This window comes from Pseudophryne corroboree, chromosome 6, assembly GCF_028390025.1.
Source record: "Pseudophryne corroboree isolate aPseCor3 chromosome 6, aPseCor3.hap2, whole genome shotgun sequence".
NCBI classification, from domain to species: Eukaryota; Metazoa; Chordata; class Amphibia; order Anura; family Myobatrachidae; genus Pseudophryne; species Pseudophryne corroboree.
Window position 1 is genome coordinate 421,777,077 of NC_086449.1, and position 22,629 is coordinate 421,799,705.

The following is a 22,629-nucleotide window of genomic DNA, read 5'->3' on the forward strand; positions in this document are numbered from 1 at the left end:
GATGATGTGCTCATATTTCTTATTATACTAAGGTATAACCTGTGACTGATTGCTAGTGTGATTGCCGACTTTACTATAATTCTGTCAGTTTTCTGTGTATTCCGATCCTCAATGCTGGTGCAAAGTAGGGTAGCGTCAGATTGTATGTCACTTTAACAAATTTTAAAGTGATTACAGTCACAAATAGTGTAGTTAACACTGTACAGATGTGTGATTTATTTATCATGTCTAAGAGCGGCAAGGGAGAGGAAAATACACTTTCTACAGCAACACCAACACTCATGTCATGTTTATATTGCAAAGCTGGGCTAACCTCTCACGATTGGGTTCATAATGGATTATGTGCAAATTGTTTTAGTTTTCACCTAAGCCTTTTAAATAGCCAAGGCAGGCACAAGTTCAAGTTTAACCCCCATGGGCTACTTTTGCACAGACATTATCCATTATAGCCGAGCGATTAATGCCAGCTCTTATACCAGGGATAGGCTACCCTATTAACCTTTACATGCAACATTCCACTTGGGGTTTATCACATCCAGCACAGGAATTGGCAGCATCTCAACAAAAGCAGGCTGAAAGGCTGGTGGTAAGTAAATCACATAGACATGAAACAACATCTTCACAGTCTACAAATGTTTGAGATGAGGACTGGTCAGAGGATGAGGACTCATCACATTCCGGGTCTACATACAGAGACGAGGAGGAAGGCATCATCTCAGTGGATGTACCTCAGCTAAATAGTACTATGAAAGCCATTATATCCTTCGAAGAGGCAGCAGAGCGTTTGTAAAAATCTAAGGCACCTGTGTTTACACGTCCCATAACAATTAGGACTGAGTTTCCTGGGTCAGATCAGCTGATGGAAATTATGCAAGAGATCTGGGTTACGCCCACTAAGAAGTTTAGGATTCCAAAGAAATGGAATTCCCATTATCCTCTTCCAGCTGGGGACTGTTTAACAAGGGGAGGTGTCTCCCAAAGTAGATACGCATGTCATTAAATTGGTGTGAAAATCTACATCGCCTCTGCCTTCAACATCAGTAAATGATGTCACGGATAGGAAAATAGAGGGTTTTCTAAAAACCATTTTCTCTTTGTCTGGGGAAATCCTAAAACCAGCCATGGCTTCAGCATGGATGGCAAAAGCAATGGCAGCCTGGGCTGATGCATTGAAGGATGATCTTTCAATGGCATCTAGAGAGCAAAACCCCCCTATTGCACATATCAAACAGGCGGCTAATTTTATGGAAGAAGCAGCTTTGGATATGGGTACAATGGCCTCTCAGGCAGTAGCAGCTCACAGAGTGGTCTGATTACGTACATGGAAGGCTGACTCAGAATCCAAGAAGGTTCTGGAGTCTTTGCCTTTTACTGGAGATATTCTTTTTGGTAAAGAATTAAACAGTATTTTGGAGTCAGAAACAGATTCCAAGGAAGTATAGTTTTTTTTCCACACACAAATCCAAGCCTAGATTTCCAGCTTTTCGCCCCTTTTGGACTCAAGAAAAAGGAAAGGGTTAGGGCAAACAGTCTCACTCTGACAAGTCTGGTAAGACTAAAAAGCATTGGGCTACCAGAGGACCGGCTTCGAAATCAGAAGATAAGCCATCAGCCTGATGGTGCGGGCCTCCACCTGGGGAACCTCAGGGTGGAAGGCCAACTTCTTCAGTTTGCACAGATCTGGCTGCAGTCTACCACAGATGCCTGGGTGCAAGAAGTGGTATTTCATGGTTATGCATTTGCTTTCAAGAAACACCCTCCTCAAAGGTTTTTTGTACCAGCCCGTCTTCAGTGGAAAAGTAGGCCAGGGCTTTGCAAGAGGCAGTTCAGCAGTTGTTTCAGTCAGGAGAAATAATCCAGTTTTTCATGCACAACGAGGACAGAGTTTATTACAACCTAGTTCTAGTCCAGAAGCCAAATGGGTCGTTCCGGCCCATACTCTATCTCAAAGTGCTGAACTAATACATTTGGGTGCCTCGGGTTCATATGGAGACTTTATGTTCCATTATTTTGGCCATGGAGCTGGAGGTTTTTATGGTATTCCCGGAGATCCAGGGGGCTTACCTACATGTGCTTATAGCACTGTCCCATCAGCGCTATCTTAAATTGCAATCCTCCAACAGCATTTTTTTCAGTTCAGTTCCTACAATTTGAACTGGCCACAGCTCCCAGAGTATTCACAAAAATTATGGTGGTAATGACATCTTATCTCAGTTAGCAGGGGATAAGTATTTTTCCATACCTCAATGACTTATTAATCCTGGCATAATCTGAGGAATGGCTTCAGTGTCATCTGCAACAGACAATAACTAGTTTGCAGTGAAACGATTGGCTCATAGTTTGGGCAAAGTCATCTCTGGTTCCGTCACAACGGATGACTCACTTGGGGGCTGTGTTGGAATAGGGTATTCAGAGAGTAATTTTACCTCTGAACAAAATATCCAATATTCATTCAAGGATTCAGGAGTTGCTACACAGTCAAACGGTATCCATTTACACGGCAATGCGTGTGATGGGATTGATGGTGTAGACATTCGACATGATGGAGTATACTCTGTTCCACTCGATACATCTGCAACGTCTGATCTTTTCCAAGTGGAATGGTTTTCATCAGACAATAAAAAGGCAGATTGTGGTCTTTCCTCTGGAAGTAAGGAGGGCAATAGCCTGGTGGCTATAGACATCCTGGGGGTAATTCCAAGTTGATCGCAGCAGGATTTTTGTTAGCAATTGGGCAAAACCATGTGCACTGCAGGGGAGGCAGATATAACATGTGCAGAGAGAGTTAGATTTGGGTGGGGTGTGTTCAATCTGCAATCTAATTTGCAGTGTAAAAATAAAGCAGCCAGTATTTACCCTGCACAGAAATAAAATAACCCACCCAAATCTAACTCTCTCTGCAAATGTTATATCTGCCCCCCCTGCAGTGCACATGGTTTTACCCAATTGCTATCAAAAATCCTGCTGCGATCAACTTGGAATTACCCCCCCTATCTGGACAAAGGGAGACTCCTTTGGATATCAGATTGGGAAACTCTGACAACAGATGCCAGCCTTCAGGGCTGGAGAGCAGTGTCAGGAACAAGTTGCTTCCAGGGGCAGTGGACCAAGGAAGAAAGTTGCTTGCCAATAAATATATTGGAACTTCAGGCCATATATATGCTACTTATTCAGGCAAAGAACATCTTTCAGGGGAAACCAGTTCAAATCCGCTCGGACAATGTAATGGCAGTAGCATACCTCAACCATCAGGGAGGAACTCGCAGCCAAAACACAATGAAGGTCAGTCACACGTTAAGGTGGGCAGAACTTCATTATCCAGCCTTATCCGCAGTATTCATTCCGGGAGTCCTAAACTGGGAAACTGATTTTCTCAGTAGACACGCCACTCATTCTCGAATGGGTTTTACATCCCAAGGTCTTACAAACTCTGGTAGACAATAGGGGTTACCGAAGATAGATCTCATGGCGTCCTGTCGGAACAACACAGTTTCCGCATATGTGTCAAGAACAAAGGATCCCAGAGCGACCTTTGTGGATGACCTGTGAGTGAGATGGGACATTCTTCTGGCATATGTGTTTCCACCAATCGCCCTGTGACCCACGGTGATGCGAAAGGTAAGACAAGGTAAGGGTGCCATGATACTAATAGTTCCGGCTTGGTCCAGAAGGCAGTGTTACACAGATCTGCAGAGGATGTCGATGGATGCTCCATTTCTACTCCCTCAACATCCAGATCTGCTGGCACGGGGTCCTTGCTATTACAAGCCCTTGGATCAACTGTCTTTGACAGCGTAGCTCTTGAGACTTCCATCCTGAAAGCAAGAGGATCTCACAACAGGTAATTTAAAAAATTCTCAGAGTAAGGAAACCTTCCTTAACTCACATTATCACCAAAGACGGCGAGCCTATATTCAATGTTGCAGTGACTGGAAATTTGACCTTAGGTTTCAGAATTTCAGAGTCTTAGCATTCCTTTTGGCAGAACTAAGGTCTGCGGGTGGCTCCTTGAGAGTACAAGTGTCAGCATTGACTGTATGGTTCCAAAAGGAAAATTGCTAACCTACGGGATGTATGCGCTTTTTTCCAGGGAATGCTGCAGATTCAACCTCCTTTTGCTCCTCCTACAGTGCCTTGGGACTTAAGGTTAGTCCTAAAGGTCCTTCAAGTTGCCCCATTTGAACCACTAAAAAGAGTGGATCTTAAATGGTTGAATAGCTAAAGTTCTCTTTCTACTGGCTATTTCTTAAGCTAGAAGAGTTTCAGATTTAGGGCAATTGTTATGTTGCCCTCCATTTCTGATTTTTTTATGCAGATAGAGCGGTTCTCAGAACCAAATCTGGGTATCTTCCTAAAGTGGTGCCTAAATTCCACCTTAACAAAGAAATTATACTCCTGGCCCTACAGGGGCCGGACCTTTCTGTGGGAGATGCATCATTGGACATAGTCCATGCCTTAAGGATCTACGTGGTTCATACCAGTGCCATCAGAAAGACAGACACTCTTTTGTTCTCTACGGATTTCACAGAAGAGGATTGCCTGCTGATATGCAGACACTGGCGAAGTGGCTTTGGGATGAAAATTTCAGAAGCATACACTCAAGCTGATCTCCCTGTTCCGGCTAATGTCTCTGCTCACAACGTGGTGCTTCAGCAGAATAGATATGTAAGGCAGCCACATGGTCTTCCATTGACACATTCATTAGACATTATGCCTTTGATACCTTTGCCTCTCAGGATGCTGAATTTGGGTGAAGGATTCTCCTGTCCAATCAGGGGCGTCCCCACCACTAAATTGCTTTGGGACATCCCAATGTTATCCTGTGGATAACCTGTGGACCCTGCCAGAGAAATATTCATTATGGTAAAACTTACCGTTGATAACGTATTTTCTTCTAAGTCCACAGGATCCACAGGAATCCCATCCGGATGCACCTGATTTGAGGATCCTTTCACTCACTAACCTCTTCCCTCTTGTACGGAAGGGTGTGCATGTGTGTTCTTCTCACCTGATTAGGGCTCTCTATGATGCTCCTGCCTTGAGCTTTGGAAAAACAACAGATTTGCCTGAGCCAGGAGGCGGGGATTTATGGATGAGCCCGTTGCATGCTGGGAGGCCGAATGCTATGACCGATTGGTGCATATCCGCTGTCGCGTCATCATATCCCAGTGTTATCCTGTGGATCCTGTGGACTTAGGAGAAATAACGTTATCAATGGTAAGTTTCACCATAACGAATATTTTTCCATGTGTCAATGTCACAACATTTATTTGGACCCATTCATTAATTCCCTGCTTTAATGTAACATAAGTCTGATTCACTGCTGTTTCTATTCAAAGTTTTTAATTATTATGTCTTCAATAGAGACTGGGGGAGAGGGAAAAAAAGACCTGTCCCCTATTTGAAGCAACGTCACACAACAGATTTACTTTTCAAGAGGATCTACAGTGATCACTGTGCAAGTTCTAGGAAAGTGCAAATAATCAGCCAATATTCATGGTTTTGAAATGCACAAAGCAAATGTGTTACTAAAAAGTGCTTTAGCATTGAAATGCTTTCCTGACTCGTCTGTCCGACACTGATTTCGGTTTATGAAAAATATGTAATTGGAAGTGCATTTTACATTGACCTGTTATGGGACGGTGTACATAGAAATGTGTCATATATTTATTGAAAATGGGTGTGATTAGGTCTTTTGTGCAACCATCATAACTTGAGGTAGTAAGAAGTAACAGGATTTTGGATCTATGATTGGATACATGGATGATAGAGTATACAAACTATCTGTTAGAACGTATTTGTTTCAAGCCGATATATTGAGTGATTTATATGTACTTATTTATAGGTGATACTTGCCCAGAGAATGGCAGGAGTCCTGGTTCTGTGTCAACACATCACAGTTCTCCTAGAAGTGACTCTGCATATCCAAACAGTAACCATACTACACAGTGCAATACATCTCCTCCTGAGGGCACCTCTTCTCAGAACTCACAGTCCGGTGACGTGGTCATCCACCGGAAGGAGAACGAGGGATTTGGTTTTGTAATAATCAGTTCTTTGAACCGGCCAGAATCAGGAGCCACAATAGGTATGTCATAACTCAAGTGCCATATTCTAGGCTACTTCTCAGCTAAGCATTTTTAATTGACTGTATTAAAAGAAATTAAATGTTGTTTGCAAAACAAATCATAGTTGATACAGTTGGAAGGACAATCGAATATTGAGTTTTCTCTATGTAAAGTAAAAGAATTATTCAAAATGCTAAATTACTTATTAAGTGGGAATTTTGAACAGCTTAATCCACCATAACTCTTTGCATTGTTAACACCTAACATATTTTACCGACTTAATAAAGAAAAAGTCAGAGGAGTATGTTACATAGAACTTTGAGGGCAGATAAAAACCACTTGGCCCATCTAGTCTGCTCTAAACACATGTACATGCTAGGGTTAACGTTTGTTGGAAGCTAATTAACCTAGCAGTATATTTTTGGAGTGTGGAGTGTGGGAGGAAACCGGAGGACCCGGAGGAAACCCACACAAGTACGGGGAGAATATACAAACGCCACACAGTTAGGGCCATGTTGGGAAACAAACCCATGACCTAAGTGCTGTGAGGTTGTAATGCTAACCATTACACCATCCAAACTGCCCAACGATGGAAGAAGTTAAAATAGAATAATGCTTGAAACGTGAGTACAGTAACAATTTTACTGATCGATATATATAAATGCAAAAGCCCTCACTCAGTCACTCACTCACTCAACCTCTTACTTCCCGATATGTTAAGAAGCTGAAATTTAACATAGGTATTCTTCAGGTGGGAAATTGGAAAACGACATTATTAGAATTTTAATAAACCTTCCCTAAGAGGATGAAAAAGGAGTTGACATAATTACGTCATTACTGATGCGTGGCTTGCATTGCGTGAACGATAACGCCCAAACGGACAATCAAATCAAAATTTAGATTGCACCACCAGTGTGTAGAATTTAATAAACTACAAAAATGCGAAAGCCCTCACTGACTGACTGAATCATCACTAATTCTCTCACTTCCGGATACGTAAGGAAGCTGAAATTTAACATAGGTATTCTGCAGGTGGGAAATAGGAACACTACGTAAATAGAATTTTAATAAACATCCCCTAAGGGGATGAAAAGGAGGTTCACATAATGACATCATCACAGATGCGTTGCTTGCCTTGTGTGAACGATAACACCCAAACGGACAATCGGATCAAAAGTTGGATTGCTAATCCAGTGTGTAGAATTTAATAAACTACAAATATGGTCCTGTCACTTTTTACCGTATCTGCTACAGGTGCTCCTCTGGTAACGCCAAGAACCATAGATTAACATTTACCTACATTAACACGTCTCAAATTGACAGCTCTATAAATTTCCCAAATTTTTAACACTCATTTATATGTACAGCTGTGAAAATTTGAAATTCCCGTGCGAAGAACGGGTAGAACAGCTAGTTATTTGATAAATGCACAATAAAGTTCACACACAACAAAACACAATTGCACACTTGCAATCTGCAACAATCTCTGCTAGAGTTTTCCAGACATGCAGAGCTCTCCCAATTGCACCATTCACTCATCCATTTCCCAAACCCAAACAACAGATACAATTTACTACAGGACCATAGCCACAATATATTTTATATATACTTGAATTACTCTAAGAAGACTTATAAAAAAAAAAAGAGTTGAAGGCAATTCCAGAGTAGATAATAGTGAGGAGACATGAATTGTGGCGTGGTCTTTTTTAAGGAAATACATTTTTCCTTCTATAGCAAATATACATGTCCTCACAGGGACAATAAGTGTCTTGTAAAAGAAGCAGATAAAAATGTAGCTGTGAAAATGTTTCATATAAAGTATTCTTATGCGTAGCACACATTGCACTACTATAACAGGATAAGGGCAGAAATTGCACATGCTTTGTAGCAAGATGTGCAGTTACTGATATAAAATGCTGTTGTGTAAACATGCCCTTTGCCACATCTGAGAGACATGCCCTTTGAAACACATTTGTCCGCACATGTGCACTTGTCCAAATATCTGTAATACCCAGGTATTTGCCGATATAGTGGTGTTGTAACTTATCGTAATTACACTCTGTTTTACCTGGTGATGATTCTTCTGTAACCGGTTCAGGTTCAATTCTTATCTTCAGAGGGAACAAACAACCCTGATCCAGGCGCTAATTTGTTAATTGTATTATTTACTCTTAATTTAAGATTTATAAATTTAGAGCTGCAATCTTTGTCCAGCTGTACCTGTGTACGTACAGCTAAAACTTGATCAAAACACTGATCAAGAAGCTACACAAGAAAAAAGAAAAGTGACTGATTGCGCTATTTCTCCAGGTGCGTATATGAATAAAAACACGTGTTTTTCACTTCTCTGGTGTTTATTTTAGTACAAACGTTATGTCTCATACAACAATATAATAAAAAAAAAAATTAAGTATGCATACTCATTAGGGGCACATTCTAAAAAATTATTTTATAATAATAAAAATGATGTTTCTCTGTTTTAGACATCCAGTGCTCAAATCTATCAGAGACAATTAATAGTTACACTCCTGGATTAAAATGCAACATAATTTATGTATCCACAACGTTTAAACGGTGATTTTCCAAGGTGAAAACTCAGTTCTCTGTTTAAAGACACAGTTTCCACAACATTGAATATTGCTTATCTTCGTTGTATTAGAACTCAGTCTTTAGCATAGGACCACAGTTTTCATTCATATAATTGCAAAGTCCATAGACTGACAGTTTCTAAATTGAGCCGCTTACCACCGTGTCCGTGGATGCAGACGTGATGGGGAGATCCTCGCCGTGCACAGCGATGCTGGTTTGCTTTCCTTCTCCCCGTCCGTCCTCCGTGGTGGTAGCGGTGCTGGATGGTTTCTAACCCTCAACGTGAGTGGGGCCGCTTGTATGTGGACAATTTTCAGAATAGACTCTCCACCTTGCTAGCCGCGTCTCCTTTGATTGCAGTTCAGCTGGAGCGGCAGGTGTGTAGGAGGTCTCGTTGGTTGTCCTTAGCTCCCAATCCGGCAGGGTTGATCCCAAACAATGTCGCTGATCACTTGGCAGGGTGAAAGGCAATTATCTAACGCGTTTCGCACACAGGTGGTTCCTCAAAGACTCTTTGAGGAAGCACCTGTGTGCGAAACGCGTTAGAGAATTGCCTTTCACCCTGCCAAGTGATCAGCGACATTGTTTGGGATCAACCCTGCCGGATTGGGAGCTAAGGACAACCAACGAGACCTCCTACACACCTGCCGCTCCAGCTGAACTGCAATCAAAGGAGACGCGGCTAGCAAGGTGGAGAGTCTATTCTGAAAATTGTCCACATACAAGCGGCCCCACTCACGTTGAGGGTTAGAAACCATCCAGCACTGCTACCACCACGGAGGACGGACGGGGAGAAGGAAAGCAAACCAGCATCGCTGTGCACGGCGAGGATCTCCCCATCACGTCTGCATCCACGGACACGGTGGTAAGCGGCTCAATTTAGAAACTGTCAGTCTATGGACTTTGCAATTATATGAATGAAAACTGTGGTCCTATGCTAAAGACTGAGTTCTAATACAACGAAGATAAGCAATATTCAATGTTGTGGAAACTGTGTCTTTAAACAGAGAACTGAGTTTTCACCTTGGAAAATCACCGTTTAAACGTTGTGGATACATAAATTATGTTGCATTTTAATCCATGAGTGTAACTATTAATTGTCTCTGATAGATTTGAGCACTGGATGTCTAAAACAGAGAAATATCATCATTTTTATTATTATAAAATAATTTTTTAGAATGTGCCCCTAATGAGTATGCATACTTAATTTTTTTTTTTTTTTTTATTATATTGTTGTATGAGACATAACGTTTGTACTAAAATAAACACCAGAGAAGTGAAAAACACGTGTTTTTATTCATATACGCACCTGGAGAAATAGCGCAATCAGTCACTTTTCTTTTATCTTCAGAGGGGTAAGGAAACTGAGTCCACACAAAGCATAAATTAAACAGTCGCCTTTACAGGAACCTGGTTTATTTGAAAAGGATTTGCAGGATTTGTTCTGAGATAATGTTCCTAATTCAGGCCTGATCGTAGCAGCAAATTTGCTAGCAGATAGGTAAAACCATGTGCAATGCAGGAGGGTGGGGGGCAGATATAACATGTGCAGAGAGAGTTAGATTTGGGTGGGTTATTTTGTTTCTGTGCAGGGTAAATACTGGCTGCTTTATTTTTACACTGCAATTTAGATTTCAGTTTGAAAACTCCCTCCCCCACCCAAATCTAACTCTCCCTGCACATGTTATATCTGCCCCCCCCCCCCCCCACACACACCACCACCACCACTACCACCACCTGCAGTGCACATGGTTTTGCCTATCTGCTAACAAATTTGGTGCTACGATCAGGTCTGAATTAAGCCCAATGTCCCAAATCTTCACTGATCCGCACAATAGGCCAGACAATAATAGTAGAATACAATTTGTTCCTTAGAGCGACGTAAGCATTCCCGCAACTACAGTATGCAGATGTCTTTGTAATCTTGGCAATGTCTTTAAATACAGTATAGCAGTAGGCTTGTAATTCCAGTTCCAGACAACAGGTGGCTATGCCATAGTGGAAAGGATATATATAATAGCTATTATCTGGAAAAGTTTAACTTTACTTCAAGAGGCAATAAAGGTCAAGGTATTTTACCAGTAACAGCAGCTGTGAGTGATGTCAGGTTAGCGCATGTCAAGACTCCCCACTCCTCTGAGGCCTGCTGGCAGAATGGTGTCTGTATTAGTAACTGCAGGGTGAACTCTCACTGCTGGGGCTCTGTATACAGCTGCTGTAATTAATGCTTTATGAAGCTGACATCTGCTTGTCTATGTAGGCTTTCTCTATTGAAGTTGTAACGCTTGCTTTTTGCTGCAGATCTGCTGCCTTGAACTGGAATATCACCAGGACCAGTGACATTTGTTGACTGTAGACCTTTCTTTCCTTCAACAACATCAAACTCCACAGTCTCTGCCGCACCTAGGCTTTGATAATATTTCCTGGGTTTGTTGTTCTGGATATCTCTATAATGAAGAAATATATCTTGCTTTGTGTCATCATAATTGATGAACCCATATCCACGTTGCACATGAAACCAGACAACTTTTACCAAGATTTTCTGTGTGGAGGATCACTATCTAATATAGAGGATAACTCATCTGCTCCTATATGGCATTGTCTGCCATAGCGGGTCTGCCAGTCTTCAGGACTTGGATGTTCTCCCCGAGGCTTGGCCCCCACCCTCAGCATGCTGCAGTTTAAATTCTCCTCTTGTCTGCAGTTTCTTTCCACATGTCCTGCCTTCTGGCATCGCCAGCAGACTGGACAACCCTGTGCATCAAAACGGTCAGTCAGCCTCCTTCCTTGGCCCTGAGGTGGCTCCCACCAGTCAGTAGCAATTTTCCTCCTCCCTGTTCTCCACCTTGGTTCCATATAACTAGGTGTTTGGGACTGTGACATATTGCACATCTCTTTCCGCATCTCTGCCATCCTCGCTGTTAAATCTTCCAACTGTCTTTTAAGTATCTGTAGAGGATCGGTGGATGGCATCTGCACTCTGCAATATGGGTGCTTCCCCTTTAGTGTTTGATTGGGGTTCGATTAACTAGCCCCAGGTAGGGATGGATGTTCATGAAACCCTGGCATGTCTGGTTTGCACCAGTGCTGATCACGTTGATTGCCACTTCTTTAAAGTCCAGAAAGGAGTGTTTCGGGAGTTGCATCCTCAACATTCGCAATTGGGTTTGAGTTCCTTCTCCATTAGCCCTTTCTATAAGCTGAGTTATTAGAGCCTCATCTGTATGTCTTACTTCTTCTGAATCTACAGCCTGTATTGCACATAAGGCTTCTTGCAGACGGGTGGTATTCACGTGACCGCCGGTCAGCTGACCGATAGTCACATGACCTCCTCCACCAGCCCGACGGGTCACTGTCCCGATGGTCGGCATGCCGACCAACAGGGACTATTTCCACTCGTGGGTGTCCACGACACCCATAGAGTGGGAATAGAACCCGTGGCGACCACAGGTCGCCACCGAGCCCGCAAGGGGCTTGCTGCACTAGCCCCTCTCCGCCGGGATCCCGGCGTCGGTATGCTGCCGGGATCCCGGCGTCGGTAAGCTGACCGGTGGTCAGGAGACCGCCGGTCAGCCGTACTACACCCTTGCAGACTTATAGAATAATTGTGAAGGGATTCTCCTGCTTGTTGTTTGCAAGCATAGAACCTCATCTTGAGTGCAGATAATGTTCGCTTCTCAAATATAGTGGCTAATCTTTTCAGCACTTGGTCTACTTTCTGCCTTTCATTCAATGTCCACACTGTAACTTCTCGAAGGGCTGATCCTTTCAGTTGGCTATTAATATTTTGACGTGTTGTTGGTCACTCAAGGTAGACAATTGAAACAACGAGTTAATCTTGTTTTGAAATTTGGTCAGGGTGTTCCCATCTGCACCATGAACATCTCCGTTGTAATTGGGAGCCATGGTGCCCCGAAATAGTAAGGTAGTGTGATTGGGTTAATCTGTGCCATTGCTGGATTTGCCGGAATTGCTGGGCCTGCCACACTGTTGGGCAGCTCTGCTGGCACGGGTTGTTCCATCAATATCTTCCCTTAAATTCCCAATTTCCTTACTTTAGGCACTGAATCCTGTTCATGGTGACACCAAATGTAATACCCAAGTATTAGCTGATATAGTGACGGAGATGCCCGGAGAGGATAAGCAGGTGGGCGGCGATGAGGGTGGTGCCGAGCTAATTGCATCATTAGGCCCTGGCCACTCACCGGGAAAAGTGCGTGATTGGGCAATATTTGCATAGGGATGGAGCTGAAATTACACTATTAGCATATAATTGCATCATTAGGCTCCGCGATTTAGCCTTATTTTTCTGCCCATTCTGCCCACTTCACTAGGAAGTGGGCAGAATGTGGGAAGGGTGCCCACTCTTCCGGGGCTGCGGGGGACTACCTGAGAAACCGGGTGTCTCCCGAAGATTCCGCGAGAATAAGTAAGTATGCTGTATGATATGGTCAAGCAGCATATTGGCTTGGAGTTAGGAGGATGTGAAAGTGAATAAAGACAGAGGGACATATGTAATAGGGTTCGAGTTTGTTAGAGGTGCGGGATGACGACCGATCTCTGACTTTTTTTAATGTGGCAATCATTTACAAGGCAACACCATCTCTTGATTGCTGCTTTAAAAAAAACCTCAGAGATCGTCCGGCATTCCCCACCTGCGGCAAACTGTAACCCTTTTGGTAGGACAACTTATGAAGGTTATGTGGGTGGTTCTGGAACCTGATAAGCATATCTGAAGAGGTGAGTTTTCAAGGAAAGCTTGAAGGTTTGGAGATTAGAGGAGAGTCTTATTGTGCGTTGAAGGGCATTCCACATTTTCTTGTAACTTTGTTAAAACGTGACATGTAATCGAGAGTCATTCCCATCTCCCCTTTTATTTAATCACAGACAGTAGAAGACATCTTTGTCAGACTACGTTTCTTTATAGTAACATTGCATGGTGAGTTTGTCAAAGCATTATGAGATTATATAGGTATGTGTACATCTGTGAATTTATACTGTAGTCAGTCAGTGGAGCTTTTAAGGGCATTTTATTACATGCATTACATTTGAATAAAAATAGCAAGCCATTAATAAAACCTATGGTGATTGGTAGTCTCAACTGTGTACCATAACATTTTTCAGTTAAAACAATTTTCCCTCTGTTTTTATAATAAACTTGATATTGGTGGCACAGACAAACCATTTGTGCTGTTTTAATCTCACATGTATTATCACAATTCATAGTAAAATGTAATTTTAATGGAGGCATATAGTACTGTACATTTGAGTTCAGGGGCTGGCAGGGAAGAGAGGGCCCATGTGCAGTCTCTGTTTGGTCCCCCTCCTCCCTAGCCTGCAGCGCAGTACAGACTCTGAGCACTAGAATCACTAGAAGACCCCAGCGCTGTACCACAGTCTAGTTCGCATGTGCAGGTCTCCGGGGAAAATATATGGCTATTTTCCTGGTGATTTTCCTACTACACATACAAAAAAAATTTCTACACCACTTCTGCCACCATCGTAAAACTTTGGAGGGGTAATTCAAGAAATGTTTGCGGTGTGGCCCCCCCTGGACCGCACACCTTGCACCCATTATCAAGATGCCACTGTGCACTATTGAAAAGGATGCTAAGTTTTTGTTCTGCTTTTCAATTTAATTATCTAGTCTTTTGCAACTTTTACAAATTAAGGCTATCAAGTGAATCAGCAGATTTCCAATAAATAACAATTAATATAATATTAAATAACCATAATTTGCCATTCTCTCAAAGTAAACCGCAACAGTCTTTGTATTGGATTAGTATTTTCTGTCAGCAGACATAATGTAGACTACGTCATGCTGACAGGTGCTCTATGTCAGAAGACATGACAACATGTTATATAGACTTGCAACATGTTGACTCTTGAAAAAAGTTGACATATTCACAATGTCGATACCTAATCCTAATGCTAATCCTAAAGTGGGTACACACTAGGCGATTGGGAATTGCCGGCGATGGACGACTATATTGTTGAACGATATAGCGTTCAACAATATAGCGTGTACACACTGAACATTATCGTTGAACGATAAAATTCAGTGACGTCACTGCCGCCATTCCCGAACACGCAGCTCAGCCCGTCATTGATGGGTTAAGCTGCGTGTCGGCTCAATATTAGTGATCGCTGAATGGCGTGCGTGAACGCGCATCGTTCATCTGTCACCAATATTACCCCCATAAATACTGGATGTTATTGTCTATTTTTTAGGCTGAAATAGCCTAGTGTGTACTTCCCTAACATGTCTATTGTCAATTGACTATGAAGACATGTAATCTGTCAACATTTTAAGTGTGTTGACGTTTTACATTGTTATTATAGACATGTTGGCTACATCCCTTCTGTATAGGTATAGAGGAATATTATTTAATTAACTTTGAAGAAGCTGCTTTCTAATAAATGAATGACAATTTTGATTTAGCGTACAAGAGCAAGAAATGAGTGTTAAAATAGATTTTAAAGTAGATTGCCAGTTTAATTGAAACAATAGGGCAGGCATGGCCAACCTGTGGCTCTCCACTTGTTTTGAAACTACACATCCCAGCATGCTCTGCCACAGTTTTAGCATTTTCTAATAGTAAAGCTGTTACAGGGCATGCTGGAACTTCTAGTTTCACAAGCACTGGAGCGCCACAGGTAATCCAGGCCAGCCATAAGGTGTTGATCCTTCATCAAGTAAGAAAACCATCCTCGTTGTATAATACATTACGGTTATTCTAGTGAAGCAAAACATTTTGAAAGAAGTTTTCTTTTTATTTTACAGTACAACATACTTCCCAACTGTCCTGCTTTGGGTGGGACAGTCCAATTTTTCTACGACTGTCCCACCCATGAGTCACAGTGTTCCGTTGGGGGTAGTGGGGAGGTCATATACGCTGCTCTGTATAGCAAACAAACAACGGCTAAATAGCGGCATGCGCACGGCTTCTAAACTATGCGGGGACAGGCTCTGGGTCAGCCGAGTTTCTGGAGGCAGTTAATGACTACATATGAAAATGATGATCATTATCACCTGTTTGGTATGATTGGTTAATTATACACCTGACTATGGGGGTAATTCAGAGTTGATCGCAGCAGCAGATTTGTTAGCAGTTGGGCAAAACCATGTGCAGTGCAGGGGGGGGGGGGGCAGATATAACATGTGCAGAGAGAGTTAGATTTGGGTGTGGTGTGTTCAAACTGAAATCTAAATTGCAGTGTAAAAATAAAGCACCCAGTATTTACCCTACACAGAAACAATTAACCCACCCAAATCTAACTCACTCTGCAAATGTTGTATCTGCAACCCCTGCAGTGCACATGGCAACTCTGAATTACCCCCTGTAATCCTACAAAATCCCTGACCTTTTTAAAGTTTACCTAGAAGAATTGACGCTGAATATTGATTTGATTTAGATTTCCCTTCTGTTCATTCACTTTGAATTTTGTTAATTGATAAAAAATAAACGATTAACACTTCTATTTTTGAAAGTATTCTTACTTTGCAGCATTTTTTCCACACCTGCCTAAAAGTTTTGCACAATATTGTATATTAGACCTGTGCTTCTCAACTCCAGTCCCCAAGTTCCCCCAACAGGTCATATTAAGTGGATTTTTTGTTTAGTCATGCTCAGGTGAGTAAAGCTTGGGTACACAACAGGTGATATATTGCCAATTTGAGCTAACAGCCGATATATATCTGTAGAGGGTTGACGGGTGTAGGCAAATTATATGTTTATGAATGATGTAGTTTAGACATATCGTGACGGCTGTGCAGCACAGCTAATGCTCAATATATCTTCAGATATAGTGATGCATCTGGCTATATGTACATGAGGCCTACCGACTGCCCATACACTTTCTGCGTGGACTAGCGCAGATCGACCGCTCTGTCAGCATGATGGGTGGTCCTCCGACATGCGATATGTATTATGTAGGTCCTGCGTGTACCCAGAAATACTCTATTTTGCTGGTTCAGTAATTATCCAACCTGCTTCGACAGACTGAAATTCTCACAACATGACATGCTGGGGGTACTCAAAGGCTGGAGTTTAGAACCACTGCTTTAGACCATGTATTGTACAAGTTTGAACTGAATTATTACATGTTGCTTGTATGAGCTATGCTCATATTCAGATATGCTTTACATTCACTGAAAGTTATACATTCCCAGTGGAAAAGCTTGAAGAGGAGTCATGTTAGGTGGAAGGAAAAAAATAAATAGATGTGTGTGTGTGTATATTTCCCATCTGAAATGGCACTCCACGCATAAAAAATTCCGTTCCAGTCAGCAAGTAATGGGCCCTACACACTGGCAGATCCGCCGCCGAGCTGCCCGACGGCGGATACGGTTGACGGGCGACCCGATGGGGGGGGGGGGGGGGGGGTAGTGACGGGGGGAGTGAAGTTTCTTTACTCCCCCCCCGTCACCTGGCTCCATAGCAGTGCAGGTAAATATGGATGAGATCGTCCATATTGGTCTGCATGCACAAGGGATGGGGCACCAGCGAAGAACGAGCGCGGGGTATTATCGCCCAGTGTGTAGGGCCCATTAAAGTGCAACGTTTCAATGCCTCCTTTATTCACATGGCATTTTCATCAGGACATCCAAATCAAAGACAAGTGCATACCTTATATACCCAAACAGTGCACTGAGGGAGCGTGTCCGTGGTGGGAACTCCGTCCCAGCCGCCGGCATCCTGAATGTGGCATCGTCACGCGCACCACGCTGATGACGTCAGTTGCGCATCAACACAGTGGTCTATTACCACAGCAACGTGTATACAAACATCGTTGCATATAGCGCACAAGTGACGCACAGACCATATGAACAGCAGGTACCATGGTAACCAAAGTATGATAACAAAACATATACACAATAAAATAACCATTACATATTATGGAACGGTAGGTATATATATAATTACTTAGCTAGGTTGATTCTATATAATACAACCCCTATTGTATTGCTATATACGCATCATTGACTGATCTCTAATGTCAACCCAAGACAATTCGTCAGCCATGCATAAGTTAAGCCACGTTTATACCTTAATCGACATAACATCAGCAATATACAAACTCCAGATCTAGAAACATACACTAATCAAGGAATACAATAATCAAAGAATAATACTTAATAAAAAGCAGTCAAAAAATGCCCAGATTGACCTGTTCGTTGAGCCGATATGGTGCTACTGTATTAAGGCGGATTATCCACCTACTCTCACATTGTAAGAGCTTCAAAGCTCTATTACCACCACGGGCAGTCTCAGGTACATGACCTATCATGCGATATCTCAGTGATGCAAGTGGACGCGCTTTAAGTGCAAAGTGCCTAGCTACTGGTTGTTCCTCAATTCCTGAACTAAGGGCTGCTTTAATTGCTGAACGTTGTAGTTTGGATGTACAATCTTTATATACTATTAGAACTTGGAATTTCGTAGGCGATTTATGTCTTCCAGTACCCTTTATGTTGGTCCAAACTTGGAGTTTGTAATCTAATTTATGCACAGGATTCTGACTAAGAACTTCTTTATGTATGACCGCCAGTATTTCTTACAGCTTATTGGGTGTGCCATGGGGTCTAACATGGCCTCGTCATACTCCAAGTATGATGCTATTCTGATCGTAACAATAATTGTACCCTGGATACTAAGTTTTGGAGTATGGCTTGTTCCATATTTTCTACTTTTTTTTTATGTTGGACTTATATGTGCTTTGGGGTATATAACTCTTGTACCTTTTACTTTTTGGTACAGCTCAATGACCTGGTTCTGCTTGGAATGTTCTTTTCTCTCATGTTGTAGTCTTTGCTTAGAAATAGTGAGATAGTTGCATTTATTCTGCAATCATGTTACACACTGTGGGGTAAATGTAATAGGGTCCAAGTTTGCAGAGGTCCGAGCTTTCGCATATTTTTAAAGCAGCAATCATTTACAAGGCAAAACCAACTTTTCTTTTTTTTTTTTTACATAATTTTTATTAGTGAGACCATAATATCATACAGAGACCAACATATTGAAGTCATAGTACAGTATATCATAAACACAGATTAACAGTTGGCAGTCATAGAAAGAACCACAAATATGATATATTTTTAACCCGTAGATCGGGTAATAAAATAGAGGAAGTATATCAGCCAGTTAACAAATCAGCTGAAGAAACTGAAAGGTAAAAAAAAAAGTGGAGGAGAGAAAAGAAAAGAGAAAAAGAGAGAGAAAGGAAAGAACAGAAGAACATATAATCCCCGGGAGGAGTCTATCAATTAAATCTAGAGTTATCACAGGCAGCACAGGGCGTTACAAATTAAAAGGCGAGGGGGCATGTAGGGTAGTCAGCCACGGATTCCATATGTTATCAAATGACTTAGAGGAACAATGAATAATACTAGTCATATATTCCATACGGTAAACATACCAGATACGAAATATTATAGCCTGTATGGAGGGAGGAGCAGGGTTTTTCCAATCGGCTGCCAATTGGCATGTCATTGCAGAGACCACATGGCGTAGCAGTTTATTTTGAGGTCTTGTCAACGTTGGCAGGTCAGGGGAAGGAGGATATACTTAAGGTCGTAAGGAATAGGAATCTGTAGTAAGCTAGAAATAAGATTAATTACGTCCCTCCATATAGTCACTATTTTAGGGTACGACCACCATATATGTAGGAAAGATCCCTCCAAACCACATCCTCTCCAATATCTGTCCGTTGTATCAGGGTACATTTTACTCAAGCGAGAGGGTACATAATACCATCTGTATAATAATTTATAAACGTTCTCCTTGATCCTAATGCAAATGGAGCTAGATGCCGCATTTTCCCAGACTTCAGACCATTCCTCATCGTCTAAGGTCAAGCCCAAGTCTGTTTCCCACGCTCTCTCATGAGGATCACGCTGAGAAGGTGGTCCCTCATTAAGAGTGGTATATAAGAGTGAGATTAAACCTTTGGTTGAGTGACGTCTGAAACATAAGGTCTCAAATGTAGTCAAGGGCCTGCTAGAGATGATGTGGTTCAATGAGGAATGAAAGTGTCTAAGTTGTAAAAATTGATAAAAATATCTGGAGGGGATGTCAATATCTTCTTGAAGTTGGGAAAATTGAGGAAAGCTGGAGTCCTTGGTAATATAATTCAGATACAGGATACCTCTCTCCTGCCAGGGTGCAAATAACGGCTTGTGTTTGTCAGGGGGAAATGCTGGGTTATGGAATATTGGGATAATGGGGGAAGGGGTCGGAGCCAAGCCATATTTCCTATTGGCATAGTCCCAAACCGTTAGTGAGCGAGATACTATGGGGTGGAAGATCACGTTGCTAGGGCGGCGGGGTTTTGGAAGCCAGAGGAGAGAAGAAAGGGTAGAGAGACCTAATTCATCAGCTTCCATAGATACCCAGATCCTTCGAGATCCCGGATTCAGGGCTGTTTCTAGCCAATTTGGCTCCCAGTGCGAGATTTAAAAATGCGCCCCCCATGACATAAAAAAATGTGCCCCCCCCCACCCACACACACACCTAGATTAAAAAAAAAACTTGTGCGCGCACCCGGCAAGGGGGCGGGGCCTCATCTAAATGGGTGTGGCCTCATTTAAATGGGCATGGCCTCGTCTGAAAAGACTACCTCACAATCCAGTTTTTGACCCTGCTCCAACAGATCACGACCTCCACAGGAAAAAAAAATTCTACCTTATTAAGCCCCACCCAGTAATGCCCCCTGCACCATATTATGCCACACACACCGCAATGCCCTCATTGAGAGAGAGAGAGAATACTCACAGAGGCGATTACCGCTCTTCGGCCCGCCTCACCAGTCGCTCCTCGCGCCGGCCTTTCCCTCTTCCTAACTTGGATCCCCCTCTGTACTCCGCTAAGGAGGGGGGGGGGGGTTTCGCGGAGTGATGGGGGTTGCGTCGTGACGTAACGACGCAAACGTGTCATTCCGTGAAACTCCGCCCCCCGAGCGGGTTACTCGGGGAGAAATAGGAGGGGGAAGCAGGGAGCCACAGTTAGTGCCGCGGCAGGCGCCCAGTGCGGTTGCACTGCTCGCCTGCCCCAAGAAACTGCCCTGCCCGGATTGCACCACTTTACACAATGTGCAAGCTGCGTAGCTAGATAATCTTTTAAAATCTGGAATGCCCAGACCACCACTATGAGTGGGGCACTGTAATAGTTTCAGGCGGACTCGGGGGCGTTTATTCGCCCACATAAACCTTTTCGTGTGGAACTGCAGAAATTTAAAAACAGAGGGAGGGATAAATATCGGAAGTGTCTGGAATAGGTATAGGATCCGAGGGAGCACATTCATTTTCACCGAATTCACCCTACCAATCCAGGAGATAAAAAGGCTAGACCAAGAAGATAAATCTTGAGTCGGTCTAGAAGTCTGGGGAAATTAGCTTGGTATACTTGATGGTGACGATGTGTTAGAAAAATGCCTAAGTATTTAATTTTTTGCTTGTGCCATTGAAATGGGAAAGAGTTCTCTAAGGAGAGTTTGACAGGGCCAGGAATACAAAAATCTAATACTTCAGTTTTACTTGCATTAATTTTATATCCTGAATATTGAGAATAGAGGTCTATTTCAGAAAGGAGTGGCGTAGTGATTGTAACGGGGATCCCAGGGATAATAGGATATCGTCAGCGTATAAAGCGATTTTATGCTCAGAAGAGCCAATTTTCACTCCAGATATGTTGGTATTAGCTCGAATCCTTGCCGCCAGCGGTTCAATAACTAAGGCAAATAACAGGGGAGAGAGTGGGTATCCCTGTCTGGTGCCATTAGCGATTCCGAAAGCGGAGGAGGTAAGGCCATTAACAGATCGTGGCAGTAGGGTATCTATAAAGTGCTGAGACACCATCCAAAAGAGAAGCCCATCCTTCGGAATACTGAGAAAGCGAAAGGCCAAGATATTCGGTCAAAAGCTTTCTCGGCATCCAACGCAAGCATCAACGATGGGAGCTTTTGTTTATGAATAGAATAAATTAAGTCTATGGCTCTCCTGGTGTTATCAGAGGCCTGACGGCCTGAAATAAAGCCCACTTGATCTGGGTGTATCAATTGTATAAGTAGGAGCGCTAAGCGATTGGCTAGAATTTTAGCGTAAATCTTAAGATCTACGTTCAGCAGTGAGTTCGGCCTATAGTTGGAACATAGTGTGGGGTCTCTCTCCGGTTTCGGAATCACTATAATATCGGCGTGCACAGTTGCCGGTGCAAAGGATGCTCCATCCACAATAGTATTAAAAAGAGACGTAAGACAAGGGGCTAATTCAGTGATGAATGTTTTGTAATATTGAGCTGTGAGGCCATCTGGCCCAGGGGCCGCCGAAGACCGCATAGATTTGATAGCGGCAACAGTCTCTTCCAGTGAGATGGCCTCATTGAGTATAGAGAGCTGTCTTTCCGTCAGACATGGCAAGGGGGTATCTAATAAGTATGAATGTGCTCCCTCTGGATCATCAGAGGAAAGAGGAGGGGTAGGGAGATTATAGAGGGAACTATAGAAGTCTCTAAATTCCTCAATCATCAGTTTAGGATCATAGGTAAGTGTATTTCGTTTGTGTGAATATAGTTTTTCTATCATACCCATAGATCGCTTGCTTCTTAATTTGTTGGCTAAAATACTGTCTATTTTATCCGATTTATCATAGAAATTTTGACGTAGCTTCTGTAATATAGCTGCGTCGCGACAAAAGGGTATTTAACTGACCCCTAAGATTGTCTATCTGAGAAAGCAGGGAATCGCTCTGGGCAGTTTTATGTTGGGCTAAAAGCGCAGAGATTTGAGACTCCAATGAGGAAACTTCCTGAGCCGCCTTTTTGCGTATGGCTGAAGCTTTCGATATGAAATGACCACGAATAGTGGCTTTGTGAGCCTCCCAAACAAGGCCTGGAGAGACCTCGGGGGAGGTATTCTCCTTAAAAAAAAATTGCAGGTTTAATTTAGTGTCTGAAAGAGTCGAAGGATGTGTTAG

The 22,629-nt window shown here is 42.7% G+C and overlaps 1 protein-coding gene across 12 annotated transcripts in view; it reads left to right on the forward strand.

The window, feature by feature from the left end:
- The window catches only part of MAGI2 (membrane associated guanylate kinase, WW and PDZ domain containing 2), a 1,309,326-nt gene that overhangs the window by 1,168,012 nt on the left and 118,685 nt on the right, over window positions 1-22,629 (forward strand). For all 12 annotated transcript variants that reach the window (XM_063926958.1, XM_063926960.1, XM_063926965.1 and 9 more), the window contains one exon: window positions 5,846-6,088. In XM_063926958.1, coding sequence (XP_063783028.1) covers window positions 5,846-6,088 — 243 coding nt within the window. The remainder of the gene's footprint in view (window positions 1-5,845; window positions 6,089-22,629) is intronic.